At 38.1% G+C, this 20,777-nt stretch overlaps 1 protein-coding gene across 2 annotated transcripts in view; it reads right to left on the reverse strand.

Moving 5' to 3' along the window:
• SPATA7 (spermatogenesis associated 7) overlaps positions 1–19,577 on the reverse strand; it is a 42,639-nt gene extending 23,062 nt beyond the window's left edge. For both annotated transcript variants that reach the window (XM_028095213.2, XM_028095146.2), the window contains exons 1-4: positions 19,430–19,577; positions 13,381–13,455; positions 11,412–11,507; positions 8,059–8,106 (exon numbers count right to left, since the gene is read on the reverse strand). In XM_028095213.2, coding sequence (XP_027951014.1) covers positions 8,059–8,106; positions 11,412–11,507; positions 13,381–13,455; positions 19,430–19,448 — 238 coding nt within the window. In that variant the 5' untranslated portion in view covers positions 19,449–19,577. The remainder of the gene's footprint in view (positions 1–8,058; positions 8,107–11,411; positions 11,508–13,380; positions 13,456–19,429) is intronic.
• Between the last annotated feature and the right edge of the window lie 1,200 nt (positions 19,578–20,777).

Here is a 20,777-nt window from a genome sequence, read left to right on the forward strand (position 1 = left end):
CAAAAACTAGTGATGTATTGTATGGTGACTAACATAACATAATAAAATTAAATTAAAAAAATTTCGAAGTTAAATGAAAAGTTAACCATAATCAAAATGACTTGTATTTTCATATAAATTAAAAATTTATATACTTTTTCGATTGGAATTTATCCCAATTTAATGGACAAGATAATTTTAAGTTTCAAATCACTGTGATTTGAATCAGAATTTATATAAATTACTATAAGCTTAAAAAACAAAGTTTGAACTATAATTATTAAAAAATAAGCATGATAAAGTAAATATATTTATTATTTTAAAAGGTGGACTGAATAGAGATGACTCTTGAACAACTGCATGGGTCCACTTATATGTGGATTTTTTACAACACTGTACCGTAAATGTATTTTCTCTCCCTTGTGATTTTTTTTTTTTCTAAACCTAATTAGTAACTTGGCCATATTTTTAAAAAGATTTTTTATTTTTAAGTATTCTCTACAGCTAACGTGGTACTCGAACTTACAACCCCGAGATCAAGTGTCCCATGTTCTGCCAACTGAGCTTGCCAGGTGCCACCCTTGTGATTTTCTTAATAACATTTTTTCTCTAGCTTAATGTATTGTAACAATACAATATATATAATACATGTCACACACAAATTATGTGTGTGATATATATTACAGGACTATGTTATCAGTAAGGTCAACAGTAGGCTCTTAATAGTTAAGTTTTTGGAGAGTCAAAAGTTAGACAGGGAGGGACGCCTGGGTGGCTCAGCCAGTTAAGCGTCTGCCTTCGGCTCAGGTCATGATCCCAGGGTCCTGGGATCGAGTCCCGCATCGGGCTCCCTGCTCGGCGGGGAGCCTGTTTCTCCCTCTGCCTCTGCCTCTCTCTGTGTCTCATGAATAAATAAATAAAATCTTTAAAAAAAAAAAAAGTTAGACAGGGATTTTTGACTATATGGGGGGGTTGGTGTCAACTGTGTTACTTTCAACTTATTCTGTCCTCAAATGCCTGATTAGTTATTAACTATTATATATGTAATATATAATACAAAATATTACATATTAATTATTATTAATTATTGTTAATGTATTAACTACATTATTGCAGATAATATCTGTGGAGTGAATTAAATAGAATTTTCTCTGTCAGATCTATTATCTCAGGGTGCCTGGGGGTAGCTCAGTCAGTTAAGCATCTGCCTTCGGCTCAGGTCATGGTCCCAGGGTCCTGGGATTGAGCTCCGTGTTGGGCTCCCTGCTCGGCGGGAAGCCTGCTTCTCCCTCTCCCACTCCCCCTCTTTGTGTTCCCTCTTTTGCTGTGTCTCTCTCTGTCAAATAAATAAATAAAATCTTTAAAAAAAATGGTAGAAAAATACAAAATTATTTAAAAAAAAAGATCTATTATCTTACTTATAGGTAAAACAAGTGAGTAAAAAAATCCTCAACAGAGTCCTCAAGACTATCAATTTTTAAATACTTCCGTATTACCAAATCTGTCCAACCTATTCATTTAAGTAACATCTCCTCACACCATACACAAAAATCAACTCTAAATGTATCACAGACTTAAATGTGAAAGCTTAAACTATAAAACTCTTAGAAAAAGACAGAAGAGTAAATCTTTAGGACTTTGGGTGAGGCAAAGATTTCTTAGGTACAAGCAATTAAAAAAAATTAGATTTAAAATGAAAAATTTTATACTTTTTTTAAAAGGTTTTATTTTAAAGTAATCTCTACACTGAACATGGGGCTCGAACTCACAACCCGGAAATCAAGAGTCACATGCTCTACAGACTGAGCCAGCCAGGCGCCTTTTAAACTTTTTCTAAAGACACATCCTTAAAAAAATAAAAAGGCAAGCCATAGATGGGGAAAAAAATACTTGCAAGTCACACAGCTAATAAAGGATTCCATGCAAAATATATAAATAATACACAACTCAATAATAAGACAACCCAGGGCGCCTGGGTGGCTCAGTTGGTTAAGCGACTGCCTTTGGCTCAGGTCATGATCCTGGAGTCCCGGGATCGAGTCCCACATCGGGCTCTCTGCTCAGCAGGGAGTCTGCTTCTCCCTCTGACCCTCTTCCCTCTCGTGCTCTCTATCTCTCATTCTCTCTCTCTCAAATAAATAAAATCTTTAAAAAAAAAATAATAAGACAACCCAATTAAAAAACGGACAGGGGTGCCTGGTGGCTCAGTCAGTTAAGTGTCCGACTCTTGATGTCTGCTCAGGTCATGATCTCAGGGTCGTGGGATGGAGCCCCACATCGGGCTCCGTGCTGGGTGTGGAGCCTGCTTAAGATTTTCTCTCTCCCTCTCCCTCTTGCCAGCCCCCACCTCCTCTAAAAAATGTGGACAAAAGATTTGAATATTTATCAAAAACATACAAATGGCCAATAAGCGTACGAAAAAATGCTCTACATCATTAGTCATGAGGAAAATGCAAATTGAATCCATAAGATACCACTTCACACCCACTAGAATGGCTAAAATCAAAACAGGAGTCAATAGGTGGGGCACCTGGCTGGCTTAGCTGGAAGAGCATGCAACTCTTGATCTCAGGGTCAGGAGTTTGAATCCCACACTGGGTGTAGAGATTACTAAAAAAAAAACCTAAAAAAAAAAAAAGGGAGTTAATAACAAGTGTTAGCAGGGATATGCTGGAGGTGAGAAGGTAAAATGGTACAGCCCCTTTGGAAAAAAGTTTGGCAGTTTCTTAAAAAATTAAATATAATTTTCCCATAAGACTTAGCAGTTCCATTCTCAGGTATATACCCAGAAGAAATGAAAACTTATGTCTACAAAAAAGACTTGTACCTGAATGTTCTTAGCAGCACTATTCATAATAGCCAAAAAACCCAGAAATAATGCAAATATCCATCAACTGATGAATAGACAAATGTGGTATTATCCATACAATGTAATACTATTCAGCAATTAAAAGGAATGAAGTAATGACAAATTATGACACAGACGAATCTCAAAAACATCATGCTAAGTGAAAACTGTAATGCAAAAAACCACATATTCAGTTTTTATGAAATGTCCAGAAAAGGCAAATCTATAGAGAAAAAAAGTAAGTTAGTAGTTGCCTGAAGCCAGGGGTGGGAAGAGAGAGCAGCTGCAAATGGTTATAAGGGATCTTTTTGGGCTGACACAAATGTTCTAAAATTGGTTTGTCATGATGTCTGTACAACTTTTAAACTTAGTAAAAATCAGTGAATCTTATTTATCCAGTTAGTTAAGTAAGGAAGCTCTATGCCCAATGGGGTTTGAACTCATGACCCTGAGATCAAGAGTCACACGCTCTACTGACGTGAGCCAGCCAGAAGCCCCTAAAATAGTGAGGTATGCAAATCATTTGTCAATAAAACTGCTATAAAAAGTAAAGTCTTTTAATGCATTCGAATATGGGATTTTTAAAAAAGATTATTTTAGAGAGAGGGTGAGCGAGCAGGCACACACGAGCTGGGGGAGCAGCAGGGGGAAAGAGAATCCTCAAGCCGACTCCTTGCAGAACGCAGAGCCCGACATGGAGCTCAATCCCAAGACCCTGAGATCATGACCTGAGCCGAAACCAAGAGTCAGACGCTTAACCCACTGAACCACACAGGTGCCCCTCGAATATGGGATTATTTAAACAATTCAATAAACTATGTAGAGCTATTCTAGCTTAGATACTATGAAGATTGAAATGATCGAGTCAGTAGTCTGTTACAAGAGAGTATCTTATAAAAACAGATGGCTCAAACCCAGAGATTTCTTTCTTTAAGTGTCTATAAAATCTGTTTCTAAGTTAGTTATATTAATTATAATGAACATCAGCTCTATAACACAAGAATAATGATTATTAATTACACTTTAGTTTGGTGATAACAATCTTTGTAATTCTTCTAGCCATCACAATTTTCATTTACATGGCAAAAAAAAGAAAACCTCTTGTCTCAACTGACTGAAAGCAGAAAGTACCCTGGATAAATAAGCACTAGCTAAATTTAAATTGCAAAAACAAATAATAGGAGCAATTCTTTAAATACAACCTATATGCTGTCAATTCTCAAATCTTTCTCTCTTTCTTTTCTTTCTTTCTTTCTTTCTTTTCTTTCTCTCTCTCTCTCTCTCTTCCTTCCTCCCTTCCTCCCTCTTTTAATTTAAGTAAGCTCTATGTGTTAGGAGTTAGTTGGACACTTAGGTAGTCAGAGCCAGGGTCCCCAAAAAGAAAGCAAAAAGCCGGGACAGCTAAAACAAAACTGCACTATTGCAGTTTTGCAGCTTAGACAAGACCACCTGTTTTGCAGCTTAGACAAGACCACAAGAGCACACTGTCTAGCAGCTTTTGCAAAAATGGCTTTTGCAAAACATCCTGAAACAAAACAATTAACCATAAAACATTGGTCACTATCACTTCGTCTCCAAATGTCAGCCCACAAGATCACCAACACATGAACAATAACCTGATCGGTGGATGGGTGCATGATCAAAGCCCTGACTAGCACACCTTAGCAGCCAATCAATCCACAGGGGCCCACATTCAGGATGCTTAAGGTAATTTCATGAGTTTATAAAAACCCCTACACTTAGAAGCTCAAAGGGCACCCCTCTTGGGTCCCCTCCCTCTTCGGGAGCTCTGACTACTATTGTTCAGTAAACTTTGCTTTGCTGCCCACCACTCTGTCTGGTCTACCTCTTCATTCTTCAAAGTGGCAGGACCAAGAACCATGGACACTAAGGGGACAAAAATCCTGTAACATATGCCCAAAGTGGGGCTTGAACTCATAACCCCAAGATCAAGAGCCACATGCTCTGACTGAGTCAGCTGGGTGCCCCAACTCACCATTACTTCTTATCTGCATTCCTGTCTCCTAACTAGTCATTCTGCTTCTACCATTGCCCCTTATGGGCTATTCTTAACTCAGTAGCCAGACAGATGCTTTTAAAAGTTAAACTGGCTCTATTACTCTTCTACTCAAGACACTCCAATGGCTTCCAATTCCATGCAGAGTGACAGGCAAAGCACTTGCACTGGCTACAGCCCACCAAGTCTGTTCTCTCTGTCCCACCTCAATAACTTCTTCTAACATTCTTCAGCTGGCCCACTTCACATCAGCAAGACAGCTTTCTTTGCTGTTCCCTGAACACACCAATCACAATGCCATTTCAAAGCTTTTGTACTTGCTGTTTCTTTGGTCTTCATTGTTCTTCCCCCATCTACCCACTTGTCTCTCCCTTAATTCTTTCAGGTTTCTGCTTACTTTCTCAGTGAGGCTTTCTCTTCCAAGCAGACTTTCAATCTCCCTTATCCTGCTTGGTTTTTTTCCATTGCACTTGTCACTCTCTGACATATTCTGTACCTACTTAGTTTTTTTTTTGTATTTTCTCATCATTTGTCTCCTTCAACTAGAATGTAAGCTCTATAAAAGCAGGTACTTTATTCACCTCCACCTCCTTTTGTTCTAAGGGCCCTTGGAACAGTATCTAGCACATAGTAGGTGCCTAATATTTGCTGAATTAGTCAATGAATAAACTCTAGTGAACTAAACAAAATATTATGCAAAATGCCTGATTACTTTAAACTGGTGAACATGGATCTTAGATCCCAGGGTTTGGTTCAGTAAGAGGATTAATACATACATTCAGGCAGGCTTTTTATTACTCAGTCTAAATAAAAAAAGAGATAATCTTATTTTACATATTTATTGTTCAGGAAATTAATATCAGTGTGAAAATTTAGCAAAACTTTCCCATTTAGAGGTGATCCTAGTTAAAGAAGATTATCTGATAATGACAATTGGGTAAAAACATTTTTTTTTTTAGTTAGGAATTCCTTTATTCCTTATCAAAACAATCTAACAGCAAAGGGTAAAAACATCTTAATTGAAATGATTCAGATTTTTTTTGAAGACTAAATTTATGTATTGTTATTTATGTATTGTTTGTTTGTTTATAGTAATCTCTACACTCAACGTAGGGCTCGAACTCAAGACCCTTGAGATCAAAAGTCACATGCTCTACCGATGGACCAGCCAGGCGCCCCAAATGATTCAGATTTTTTAAGTTGATAAACACTGAACCAGTTTTTTGTGCTATAAAAATACCATTAATATGATACAGAAGAAAAAGAATACACCACAGAAATTAAAAATCTGGAAGAATCCTCAGAGATTATCTAATTACCTTTCATTTTACAAGAGAGGAGGGTAAGAGGTAAAATGACTTGCCCACATAACTTTTATGCTGTGGTCAATCTGGTCTTTCAAGATATATATTTAAGTCTGGACTCTTGTCTAAAATGCCTCTGACCCTCTTCTAAAATTATGTGACCTCCAAGATTCCTTCACAGATATGAGAGCCCACACTAGGGCCTGTTACAAATAAAGGAACAAAAGAGGGAGACTACAAAGTGCCAAGCATGGGGCCTGCGAGGACACCGTGCTCACTGAATGGCAGCTGGGGGCAACTGGCTCAGTTTAAAAGTCCTAGCTCTTCCACTAAGAAGGTCTATAAGAAGAGATCAGGTTCAACTGATCCTGCTGTCTTTGATCTTTCCCAGACTGCACCTAAGGGGCATTTCTCTACCTATTCTTTCTTTCATTCACCACTTAGCATGCACTACACGTTGGGCTGATACTTATTGTCTGATATAGAAATCCTCTCTCAGGCTATGATATCTATGTCCTTTTGCTATTTTTAGGTATATAAGTATATATTTCCTGACTTGAACTCAAACAAAAGCCTCATATAGTATCTTTTAGAACATTTTAAAATAGGAATTTCAAATTCTGGAGTCTGATTATTTCCTTAGTAGAGGTTATTTAGAAAACTTCGGTCAATATGGATTTTCAGATACTATCAAGTTTATCAGTTATTAGGATATAAATAGTAGACAGTATTTTTCTGAAGAAAAGTGCCAGTTATGGTAGTTTTAATGAATCACTCAGTAACCTTAATAAACCAAGGGAAGTTAGAATCACAGAATCCTAGAACTTTACCTTGTCAAGCCTTTTAGTACTATCCAAATTTTTATATGTAGGAATAATGAAATCCAGAGAAGTTAAATAATTTATCCAAAGTTATGCAGCAATTTAGTGGCAAAGCCTGGGCTCAATTCTAAGTTCTTAAACTTAGAAATACAAGCTTCTTTTATTTATGGATAATTTTTAAAAGTTAGAAAATGCTTCCTCAAAAGGCAATATATCAACATCCATTACTAGGATGGCTACAATCAAAAACATAGAAAATAACAAGTGTTGGGGAGGATGTGGAGAAACTGGAGGCCTTGCACACTATTGGTAGAAATGCAAAATGATGTAGCTGCTGTACAAAATACTATGGTGGTTTCTCAAAAAATTAAAAGTAGAATTATCGTATGATCTAGCAATTCCACTTTTGGGCATATACCCAAAAGAATGGAAAGCTGGGTCTCAAAGAGATATCTGTACATCCATGTCCACAGTAGAATTATTAAAAATAAACAAAAGGTGGAAACAACCCAAGTGTCTACTGACTTAATGATTGTATAAACAAAAAAGCCTTAAAAAGGAAGGAGATTCTGACATATGTTACAACATGGATGAAATTCAAGCACATTATGCTAGGTAAAATAAGCCAGTCACAAAAGGAAAACTACCTGATGATTCCACTTACATGAAGTACCAGAGTAGTCAGAGTCAGAGACAGAAAACAGAATGATAGTTGCAAGGTAGTTATTGTTTAATGGGTACGAGTTTCAGTTCTGCAAGATAAGAAGGGTTCTAGAAATGGGTAGTGGTGACAGTTGGACCACAGTATGAACATAGCCAATGCCACTGAAATGGTTAAAATGGTTAGACTTACAAATGGTTACGATGGTAAATTCTATGGTATGTATAGTTTACCACAAGGTTTTTAAAAATGTTTTATTTAAATGTTTATTTAACATACAGTGAAATACTGCTTTCAGAAGCAGAGTTCAGTGATTCATCACTTACAGATAACACGCAGCGCTCATCACAACAAGTACCCTCCTTTATCTCCAACACCCATCTAACCATAAGTGTTTTTTAAAAGTCAGTACGTGAAAAGTAACTTACATTTGATGCTGGCACTCATGCTTAATGGAACCGAGCAGTCTACTGCAGCTGAAAGAAAAAAAAAATCAGTTGTTTAGTAATATTCTTAATAGATATAAATGAATAAATATCAGACGTGAAAAGCACAAAAAGTTCCAGAATTTCCAGTTCCTTGTTTTGATCTTTATGGCACTTCTAGAGATAAGAAATATAATACCCGTGATAAAAAATACACTGGTTGGGATTAATAGCTCATTGGGCACTGTAGAAGGAAGTATTAGTGAACTTGAAAACATAGCAATATAAAATCCTCAAAATGAAACACAGTAAATAAAGATTGGAAAATAAATGCACAGAGCATCACTGACCTAACCTACCTCTATCATGCACTTAGCATACCTGTAATTGGGAGTCCCAAAACAAACCCCCCCAAAAAGGCAAAATAAGAGGCTCTACACTACTTGATTTCAAGACTTACTGTAATGCTACAGTAATTAAGGCAGTATGGTATTTTTCTTTTTAAAGATTTTATTTATTTATTTGATACGGTCAGGGGGAGAGCAAGCACAAGCAGGGGGAACAGCAGGCAGAGGGAGAAGCAGGCTCCCCACTGATCAAGGAGCCCAATGTGGGGCTTGATCCCAGGACCCAGAGATCACGACCAGAGCTGAAGGCAGGTGCTTAACCGACTGAGCCACCCAGGCGCCCATATAAGATCTAGAACAGAACCGAGAAGTCCAGAAATTTACCCTCCAATATGGGTCAGCTGTCTTTCAAAAACTGCAAAGGCAATTCAACACAGAAAGGACAATCTCTTCAACAAGTGGTACTAGGAATATCTGGATATTCATAGGCAAAAAACTGATACTTTATATAAAAACTCACTCAAAATGGATCACAAACTTAAATGTAGGAGCTAAAACTTACACTTCTAGAAGAAAACACATAAGAAAATCTTAGTGACCTAAGATTAGGAAAAGATTTCTTAAACAGGATATGGAAAGTATAAACTATTAAAACAATTGAAAAGCTGAACTTGATTTCACATGTCACAAAATACAATTTATCTTTAGATTTCTCATTTAAAAATATAAACTTCATAAAATGCAAACTAAGATTTATAAACTTAGCTCTTCAAATGAGAAAACAAAAATTTTTAGAAGACCTTAGTGAAAAACTGATGAAATTCAAATAAGATCTGTACTTAATAGTTTTCTATCAATATTCATTTGCTAGTTTTAATAATTGTACTGTGGTTATGTAAGATTTTAACATTAGGGAAAGCTGGGTGAAGGGTTTCTGTGACACCATATTATTTTCACAACTTTTCTATAAGTCTAAAATTATTTCATAATAAACATTTTAAAAAGAAAATGAAAAGGTAAGTCTCAGACTGGGAGAAAATGTATTTGATACAGACTCTGTATTTAATATACAAAGAACTCTCACAATTTAATATTAAGAAACAAACAACGTGGGATGCCTGGGTGGCTCAGTCAGTAAAGCGTCTGCCTTCAGCTCAAGGTCATGATCACGGGGACCTGGGGGACCTGGGGGACCTGGGATCGAGCTCCGGGTCGGGCTCCCTGCTCCGCGGGAGCCTGCTTCTCTCTCTCCCTCTGCGTGCTACTCCCCCTACTTATGCTCTCTCTCTGTCAAATAAATAAAATCTTAAAAAAAAGAAACAACTTATTTTAAAAAATGGGCAAAAGATCTGAACAGATATTTCACCAAAGATTTACAGATAGCAAATAAGCACAAGAAAAGTTAGTCAACATCATTAGGCATCAGGGAAATAAAGCTAAAGCCCTGATGAGCGACCTAAATCTCCACTAGAATGGCTGCAGGAGGACTGCCAAAGGAAGTGCTGGTGAGAATGCGGAAGTGATAGAAACACACAATGGCACTCACTTTGGAAAACAGGCAGTTTCTTATAAAGTTAAACATACTTACCATTTTACCCCACAATTCCACTCGTAGTGATACATTTATCAGCGTGAAAAGGAAGCACATGTTCAAAGACTGTACGAGAATGCTTATAGCAGCTTTATTCCTAATGGCCAAAATTGAGTCAAAACAATCCAAATACTCACGAACTGATGAATTCATAAGCAAACTGTGGTATATTCATTGAATGGAAAATGACTTAACAATAAAAAGGAAGAACTACAGACGTACATACCAACATGGATTAGTCTCCAGAACATTAGCTAATTGAAAGGAGCCAGACACAAATTGATACACAGTGTATGATTCCATTTATATGAAATTCTAGAAAAGGCAAAACTATAGTGATAGAAAGCAGATAAGGGGTTGCCAAGGATTGGGGGAAGAGACTGATTGCAAAGGACTAGGGAGAACTTTTTAGGGTGATGGGAATGTTCTGTATCAGGGGTCAGTGAATGTTTTCTGCAAAGGGACAGATGGCAAATTCTTCAGGCTTTACAGAGGGATTATGGCCTCTGTCACAACTAGTCCGCTCTGCTCGTTAAAGCAAAAGCCACCACAGACAATATATCTGAGAATGAACATGACTGTTTATTTACGGACAATGAAATTTGAATTTCATGTGACTTTCACATGTTACAAAATATATATATATATTTAAGATTTTATTTATTTATTTGAGAGAGAGAGAATGAGAGAGAGCACATGATGGGGGAGGGTCAGGGGGAGAAGCAGGCTCCCCGCTGAGCAGGGAGCAAGATCCAGGGACTCCAGGATCATGATCTGAGCCAAAGGCAGTCGCTTAACCAACTGAGCCACCCAGGTGCCCCGAAATATTGTTCTTTTGATTTTTTCTGACCATTTAAAAACATAAATACAAATATCATTTTTAGTTCAAGAGCTGTACAAAAATAGGTGGCAGGAGGATTTGGCCTACGAGCTGTAGTTAGCCGATCCCTGTTATAGGATGACTGTTGTGATTATACAAATGTATATATGTTTCAAAACCCTTAACTGTACACTTAAAATTAACGCATTTTATTGTATATTATTATCTCAATAAAGCAACAAAAAAGAAAAAAGTAATAGCTGGCATCCTCTTTGTACAATTTCTGTAATAGATTTGAAAACAAAAAAGCAGATTACAAACTTATTATATTAAGATCAATATCTAACCACAAAAATGTATTACGGATAACACAGGTAAAATGAAATAATGTAATTATTATATAGATATCAAATATAGTTAATAAAAATGGCATTCTGAATTTTCTGCATATAAAAGTTAGAGTTAACAGTTGATATCTTACCACACCAAACACAAATCCATTTATATATATATTCATTTTTGCTACAGATTTACCCTAATTAGAAAGGAAGCTGAGGGTTTAAATTGGGTATAGAAGTTCACATTTGCACATTATTACCTTTGGCTGAAAGGATTTTATTATAGTGAACAGCCATGTGATTCTTGACCAGGTGGAGAGTACTTAGTCTGAGAGAGGAGGAGTCAGTGCAAAAAGCTAAAAATTAAAACATATTTAATCATTATATTTTTAGAATATAAAAATCATCATGAGATAAACAAGATACTGATTATTAAGCTCATTTTTATAAAATGTTCTGAAAATTAACCAATGAACATACTGACGTATCTGTGATGCTGAATATGTCCTAGCCTTAATCTTGCACTGATAACTGACAAGCTATTGACTACTTGGGTTCAAACCTTTCTAAGACTGAGAGTTTGGGAAGAGATTCTAGAATATAATCTATCATTGTATTTACAAAACTGTTTCTTACTGACAGGCCTCAATCTCGTAAAAATGTTCAGCCACTTGCCTGATTATAAAATGTTAGCATTGTTAATAGTTGAAAAAATCAAATTTGAAACTCAAATACTATGCAAAGATTCTTTTCTGAGAGGCAACTTCTAAGTTTACACCTGAAAACACCATCAGTTTACTGCACTCTTCTTGAAATTTAGGGCTATCTTAAGACAAATACAGTCACAGAGAAATTCTATGACATTAAACTTCTCAATCTCATCTAAACTGTGTAAAAGAAATCTTAGAAATTTATATAAGTATAAATGTATAAAATGTAAATAAATGTAGGCATAACTTTTAAACATTAAAAGCCGATTTTGAGAATACATACATAGAGTTTTAAAAAGTCAACAGCTAAAACGGTATATAAAAAGATTGAAAAATAAGTGAACTTCCTGCCATGACCCCTCTCCTCCCCTCCCAGAAGTATACTCTGCTACTATTTTTATGCATCCTTCTGGGGAAATTCTATGCACAATACAAGGATATACAATATTGATAAGCTTGATACTATTACTACTATTAAAATTTATTGAATAGGTACCGTTCATGCATTGTTCTAAGCTCTTAACATGTGAACACTCATTTAGTCATTATCACCATTTAATAGAAATGGAAACTAAGGTAGAGATATGAATAAGGTCTTCAAGATCCCATAGCTGACGCGAACACAGGCAGCCTCCTACTTAGATCCACTAAACCTATACCAGTTCCGCACATATATTCTTTTTTTTTTTGTAGTTGCACATATATTCTTAAAAAAAAAGTTAGCCAACTATTTATTGTTGTTCCTTCTGCTTTTCTAATGTATGTATTCTTTACATCTAGTTTTAAATTTTTAGTTAAAAATAATTTTTCAACATTGATGACTCTGATCTATGTGTACATATATTTTATTACAAGAAATAAGTTAACTGAAAATGTGATCCTTCTTTCACTTTTAGAGGAACCAGTATCAAAGATTTTTCATGTAAATAAAGAAAAAAAGACTTTCAATTATTTTGCCTTAAAAAACCCAGAGTTTAAATTTTGAAGCTATCATTATAAAAATATATTTTAAGTTCACATTAAAAATGTAAAGGCTTTAAAAATGTGAAAATACAGAAAATACAGATTTCTTTCTCATAGAATCTAGAAATCCAGTTGGAAAAGTAAAATCACAGGTGTTTACTCCTGATACAAAATATATTTTTCAAGTGCTCTTTTTCTCTGCACAGCTTTCCCTTTTCAGTGCCAGTGTCTTTACTAACCCCTTCACCACTTCACCCAGGAAGGCGTGCCGGAAGCCAGGGAGGTTTGTCAGCACAGAGGAGAGCGGGCTGGAGCTGCAGGAGGGAGCAGGCAGCGGCCAGGGCCACATCCTGGGCACACCACCAGTTTGAAAGGATGGCTTCCTAAATTCCCTCATCTCAATAATTCCTATAATATTTAATTGTAATTAACAATATGAAGTTCAATACTGATTAAATGAAGTAATTTTTCATCATGTCCTACACTTTACAAATAAAGGAAACAAACAGTCAACCTTTTAACACATAATCTTTTACCACTTAAATACCTCACTTACCATTACTTTTGGTGCTCAAGTGTCCTTTAAATACGCATGTTGGACCGTATCTGGGAAGGACAGAGGTTGCTCTGACTTTTAACAAAAAAATATAAATTGGGATAAATCAAAGGCAACTTGTACAAAAACAACAATATTGAATATTTAAAAATAATAACTGTATCTTTGGTTTTAACTATCAGAACTGTTTAAAATTTTATTCAATCATGATACTAATCAGCAATGATATGACAGACAAAAATTCTATTGCTGTAGAAGATAAAAGGCTTTCTCTTTTAAGAAAATAAGTTGTTTTCAGAACAGCTATACCCTGAGACTTTAGTTTCACTGGATAAAATGATAAATACCTCACTTATGTTATTTGATATATATTAATTTTATTCTGTACACCACTGACCTACCAGATTTTTTAATGATTTGGAGATATAGAAGTGAGATTTTGAGTTAATACATATACATTAACTATTTCAGGTAATCATAAGTAAGTCTGTTCTTAAAAATAATTTTAAGAAAGTAATCCTCTCACAAAGTAGTTTAGTAAATTAGAAATTATACAATGTTACTGTATGTAAAATATATGTATAAAAATATCAGAATCAGAACTTAATTATTAAAAGATGTAAGGTTCATCTCATCCAACCCCCTTACGCTCTTGTTTGGATCCTTGCTATCTCCCCTAAAGCCAGTGTCTCATCTTTCAGACCAGACGGAATGTCAGAAAATTAGATATATACCTCATCACAAAATTAATTTCTCTCCCCTAAAAGTGAATTGTGTTTTGAGGAGTAACCTTCAAGATAAAAGGTTGAGTTATAGATTTTAATGGAATTTAACACGCAAAATAAGAATAGTGTATCCCTAAGACATGTTTTTTTTTTTTTTAAGATTATTTATTTATTTATTTGACAGAGAGAGACACAGTGAGAGAGGGAACACAAGCAGGGGGAGTGGGAAGGGGAGAAGCAGGCTTCCCGCTGAGCAGGGAGCCCGGACGCAGGGCTTGATCCCAGGACCCTGGGATCATGACCTGAGCCAAAGGCAGACGCTTAATGACTAAGCCACCCAGGCGCCCCCTTAAGACATGTTTTTAAGATGGTAAAATGGTCAGTCGGCTATCAGGTGGGCTGCTATAAGCTAAAAGGTGTGGAAGGGACACAAAATCTGGAAATATGATGATTGAAAATGGAAAGAGAGGTATCGAGATGAACTAAAATCCAGGACCAGAAAACAAAGCCTGCTAGAACAGACTAAAATAAAAAATACTTGAGATCTGATTATCTGAGAAGATCCTTCTCTCTCACAGGCTAGAGGGCAGGAAGGAAAAAAATTAACATTACTTAGAACAAGAGAGGTCAAGGTGATACCATGTGAGTTGGTAATGACAGTCATGAAATTAGCATAGTTTGTTTCTACCAGGAAAGAGGGAGATCTGAGACCTAAACACACAAAGAAAGCAAAATGACCAACAAAACCTCTCCAGCAAACCTTGTTTCTCTGGGGGAAAACAAAGTGTCTCACATTTTGCCTGCCCAAAACCCTATGTCCCTTTATCTGGAAACAGGACCTTCAACTTGCACTTGGGGAACCACTCTTGCCTTACTTTTAGACCAAGTAATTCAAGTAGAGCTTATCCCACAGCTCAGGGGTTGGTATATAACCCACATCTGACCAGTTATGTTTAGTGAATCAGGAATAAGTATGTGATCCAAGTCCAGCCAATGACACACAATCCTGGGACTTTCACTAGAACTATTAGGAAAGAGGTACTCTCTCTACTGGGCTGGAGCCCAGTGTAAGACAAAGAAGCCTGGTACTCCTGGTGGCTGTCTTGTACCATACAGGGAACCTGTCTGAGAATGAAGCCTAACAGACAGAAATGGAAGATGGTAATTTCATTTGATTCCCTGGATCTAACCATGTTTGACATTACTAGACGTTTCTTTACAGGAGCTAAAAATCTCTAAATCAGTTTGAATTGGGTTTCTCCACTTGTAGTCAAAAGCTAATATATTGAATACTAACTGTGTCAGGCAGGTACTGTTCTAAGCACTTGGTAGCTATAAATTCATTTAATCCTTACAACAATCCTATAAGATAGGTATTATCATTATCCCCACTCTTTACCGTGAAGCACAAAGAGGTAAAGCATGTAATTTGCCCAAGATTACACGACAATTGTGTGTAATAGACTCAGATTTTGGATCTGAATCCAGGGGAACTTGATAAATGTTGTATGTTCTGACTGTTCTATCGAACAGCCATTCCTCCACATCTCTTCCTTTCTCGAACCTCCCTATTCCCTGAGAAACAACAATATTGAAATTAGGCCAATTAATAATCCTACAATGACCTCTAAGTGTTCAAGTGAAAGGAACAGTTGCATGCATCTCACTTTAAATCAAGTTAGAAATGATTAAGCTTAGTGAGGGAGGCATGTTCAAAGCTGAGTTACGCCAAATCTAGGCCCCTTGTGTCAAACACTTAGCCAAGTTATATATACAAAAGAAAAGTTCTTGAAGGATATTAAAAGTGCTGCTCCAGGAAACACATAAATGATAAGAAAGTGAAAACAGCCTAATTGCTGACATGTAGAAAGTTCTAGTGGTCTGGATAAAAGATTAAATCAGCTACAACATTCCCTTAAACCAAAGCCTAATCCCAAAAAAAAACAAAAACAAAAAACGCAAAGCCCAATCCAGAGCAAGCCCCCAATTCTCTTCATTTCTATGAAGGCTGAGAGAGGTAAGGAAGCTGCAGAAGAAAAGTCTGAAGCTAGCAGGGGTTAGTTCATGAGGTTTAAGGAAAAGAAGCCATCTCTATAACATAAAAGTATAAGGTGAAGCAGCAAATTATCCAGAAGATCTAGCTAAGATAACTAATAAAGGTGGCTACACTAAACAGATTTTCAATGTAGATGAAACATTTATATTGGAAGAAGATGCCATCCGGGACTTTCCTCGCCTCCGAGGAGAAGTCAATGCCTGGCTTTAATGCTTCAAAGGACAGGTGACTCTCTTGTTAGGGGTTAATGCAGCTGGTGACTTTAAGTTGGAGCCAATGCTCATTTACCATTTTGAAAATCCTAGGGCCCTTAAGAATTATGCTACATCTGCTGTGTCAGTGCCCTATAAATAGAACAACAATGCCCATGTAACAGCACATTTGTTTATAACAGCACATTTGTTGTTAGGGTGTTTTGCTGTTGTTGTTGTTATTTTTGGTGTCTCTGGGTGGGCTCAATGGATTTTTTTTTTAAGATTTTATTTTTTACTTATTTGACAGGGAGAAAGAGAGAGAGAGAGCACAAGCAGAGGGAGAGGGAGAGGGACAAGCAGGCTCCCGCTGAGCAGGGAGTCCGATGCGGGGCTCAATCCCAGGACCCCGGGATGATGACCTGAGCCAAAGGCAGTCGCTTAACCAACTGAGTCACCCAGGTGCCCCTCAATGGATATTTTAGGCTTACTGTTGAGACCTACTGCTCAGAAAAAGATTCCTTTCAAAATATTACTAAGCTCATCGACAACGTACCTGGTCACCCAGAAGCTCTGATGGAGATATACAATGAGCTTAATGTTTTCATGTCTGCTAACACAATATCCATTCTGTATCCCATGCATCAAGGAGTAATTTCAACTTTCAAGTCTTATTATTTAAGAAATACATTTCATAAGGCTATAGCTGCCATTCCACTGATGGATTGGGGCAAAGTAAATTGAAAACCTTCTGGGAAGGATTCACCATCGTAGATGCCATTAAGAATATTTGTGATTTGTAGGAAGAAGTAATAATATCAACATTAATATGAATTTGGAAGAAATTGATTTCAACCCTCATGGATGACTGAGGGGTTCAAGACTTCAGTAGAGGAAGTACCTGCAGATGTGACAGAAATAACAAGAGAACTAGAATTAGAAGTAGAACCTGAAAATGTGACTGAATTGCTGCAATCTCACAATAAAACTTTAACAGATGAGGAGTTGCTTCTTAAAGACAAGCAAAGAAAGTGGTTTCTTGAGATGGGATCTATTCCTGGTAAAGATGCTGTGAAGATCGTTGAAATGACAAGAAAGGATTTAGAATACTACATAAACTTAGCTGACAGAATTAACTCCAGTTTTGAAAGAAGCTCTACTGTGGGTAAAATGCTATCAAACAATATCACATGCTACAGAGAAATCATTCATGAAAGGAAGGGTCAATCAATGTGGCAAACTTCAATGTTGTCTTCTTTTTTTTTTCCTTCCTTTTTTTTTTTTTAAAGATTTCATATTTTAAAAGTAATCTCTACACCCAGCGTGGGGCTCAAACTCATGACCTAGAGATCAAGAGTCACATGCTCCACCGAGCATGCCAGGCACCCCCAATGTTGTTTCATTTTAAGAAACTGCCACAGTCACCCCAATGGTCAGCAACCACCACCCTGACCAGTCAGCAGCCTTCAACATTAATGCAAGGTCCCTCACCAGCAAAAAGATGACTACTTGCTGAAAGCTCAGATAATGGTTAGCATTTTTTAGCAATGAAGTATTTTTAAATGAGGGCATGTACATTTTTTTAGACATAATGTTATTGCATACTTAATAGACTACAGTGTAGGGTAAACACAACTTTTATAAACACTGGGAAACCAAAATATTCATTTGACTCACTTTATTGAGATATCTGCTTTATTGCAATAGAACGGATTCTGCAATATCTCCAAGGTATGCCTGTATACTTGAAATTTTACAAACATCCTTTCTCATACTCCCACTTCTGCCATGGGATAGTAAGTAAAAAACAATGGCTCTAGGGGTTCACATTCCTCATCTGGATATAAAGCTTGTTCTGCCACTTACTGTGACCTTCACAAGTTATTTATGATCTCTTAGTTTATTTGCTGTGAAATGAGGATAATACCTATCAAGACATAGCTTGAGAATTATTTCTGGTACACAGCAAGGGTAGCTTATGTTGCAAAATTTCTAAAAACCATAAAGGCACGTTGGTTTGCTTTTTCTGGAATTTAGGTTGACAGAGTGTCATAATATACAGTTTGCTATCAATGAATAGTGATCTACTATATTCAGAACAGCACTTATTTTGACCAATGATTACATAATAAAGGCACACTCATGTTCAAAGTAAGACTTACTGCAAGGAACCATCTAGCAGCTTGGTTTAAGGATACTTTTAAAAGTGATAATTGGGAGGGGAAGGATCTGGAGATTACTTTATCTGGCTTGAGGCAAGAACTCTACTTGCTGACAGAATGTGAAAATGCAAATTATTTGCATTGAGCCAATTCATAGAGATTTAAAGTTATATGGCCCCAAGAGTTCCACCGTGATGTCCACTTGACCCAGAGAGTATTCAGTAAAGTGCAGGTGTACACAGTGATTATGGATTAGTCCTTTGCCACTAAAACTGTAGCCACCAACACTGTATCATTTGGCAGCTTATTAGAAATGCAAAATCTCAGCCCCCACCAGACATACTGAACCATAATCTACATTTTAACACGATTCCCAGGGGATTCCTATTCACATTAAAGTTAGAGAAACCCTGGGTTACTTGTTTCGTGGGGAGGGAGATGATTACAGAAGGACGATTTCATATTTACTGACTACTTAAAATATGCCAGGAGTTATATATTATCTGCATTTAATTTTCAAGAACTCTGACATGAATGTTTCATTGCCACATTCGAGAGATGAGGAAATTGGGTGTCACCCTTGCGGAGAGCAGCGGGGCTTGATCTGGGGCTCTGGGAGGTCTGACTCCAAAGACCAAATTTAGTTCCTCTGCCTCGGAGCCACCGAGGTAAAAAAGGCTGCATGCTCCCGAGTTCAGGCGACCGGGGTTCCAGCAGGCAGGGCCACAGATTCTGGGCAAGGAGGGCCTCGTCCTGTGCGCGGGGTAACACCTGGATCAGCAGTGGCGACTGAACAGGGACCCGGAAGCCCCCTGGGCGAAGCCTGGACCCGCGCACCCGCGACCCGCATCCCGGACCCCAGGCCCGGGGTGAGGGCCGGCGCGAGGCTGCCGTCACCACGAGAGCTCCCTTTACCTCTCCGGCTGCCATCCATGCTTAGATTCTCTTGCAGCCGCCGTGGGGACACGGTAGGTCCCCTTCGGTCCTTCCCCGGGTCGGGCCGGGCCCCGCAGCACACGATTGGCGCGCAGGAGCCGGCGCTGGGCCGCAGCTGCTGGAGACCGTCGCCAGGCCGGTTGCTAAGGGCCGGGGCCAAGGCGCCGGGATTGTGACGTCACGGCGCAGGGACGTGCTCTCCCGCAGCCCCGCCCCCGGGGATACCCGGAGGGAGGGCGGGAGCGGTTGAAGGTGGGGGCCCCTGGGCTGGGAAAGTGTCCCAAACGCCTGTCTGTGGCTCTGGGATCTTGCCAGTCGTCCACAGAGCGGCCTCTTGTCAGGAGCCAAGTCACCAGCCCCTGGCAGGTCTTGTCCCCGCGGGAACGGCAGGAGACAAGGTGGCCTCATCTGGCGTCCACGTTCCCTGGGTCCCGGAAAAAAAATCAAACGCAAATGTTGGCTGAGGTCAGGGTAAAATTAACCAGGTCCAAATAGTTAAATTTCAAAGCAGTGCGTGGACATTTGGATTATTGGTGAAAATCCTGGGGATGAAAAAAATCTATACATTCACATCCCGATTGTTAAACTCAATAACCAGTTTGCCTTTCCTTTCTGCTTACAGCGCTCTACCCCTCTTCTCTCCCCACACCCAGCATTTTCGTTTTAAGGCTCCAGTCTGTTTTATGCTGGAAGAGAGTTGTAATATGAACAAGGCGTTGATTGGTCTGTCGCTTTCTACAATTTGTTTAATTTTGAGGCAGTTACCTACCTTTGGATCCTTGGAAATAAGATCAGAATAGGGCAGGGAGCATTCTGTAATGTAGCACGGGCTTCTCTTCATTTTGGGCTGGGTGCGTAATTCTTTGTTGTGGGAGGTGCCCTGTACATAGTAGGATGTTTAGCAGCATCCATGGCCTCCACCCACTAGATGACAGTAGTAAACCACTCACTCCACCTCTGGTTGTGACAAAAATGTCTCCAGATATTGCCAAATTTCCTTGGGGGAGGGGCAAAATTTCACCCCCTTTGAGAACGGCTGCTGTGATGGAAAAAGAACTGGCTTCGGAGTCAGATATGTGGGACTTTTCTGCCACCTCCCAGCTTCAGTCCTTGTTTGGAAACCTCTCTGAGCCTCAGGCCCTCCTTTTTTAAATGTAAATGATGCTACTAACATTGTAGTGGCAAGGATTACTATGTTTACTGCCTGGAAAATAAAACGAGGTTTTCTTTCTCTTTTTTTTAAAGATTTTATTTATTTATTTAATTGACAGAGAGAGAGAGAGAGAGAGAGAGAGACAGCAAGAGAGAGAGCACAGGCAGGGGGAGT

Source organism: Eumetopias jubatus, unplaced genomic scaffold (assembly GCF_037043125.1).
Source record: "Eumetopias jubatus isolate StellerSeaLion01/CBP00866 unplaced genomic scaffold, mEumJub1_p1.0 scaffold_7, whole genome shotgun sequence".
NCBI classification, from domain to species: Eukaryota; Metazoa; Chordata; class Mammalia; order Carnivora; family Otariidae; genus Eumetopias; species Eumetopias jubatus.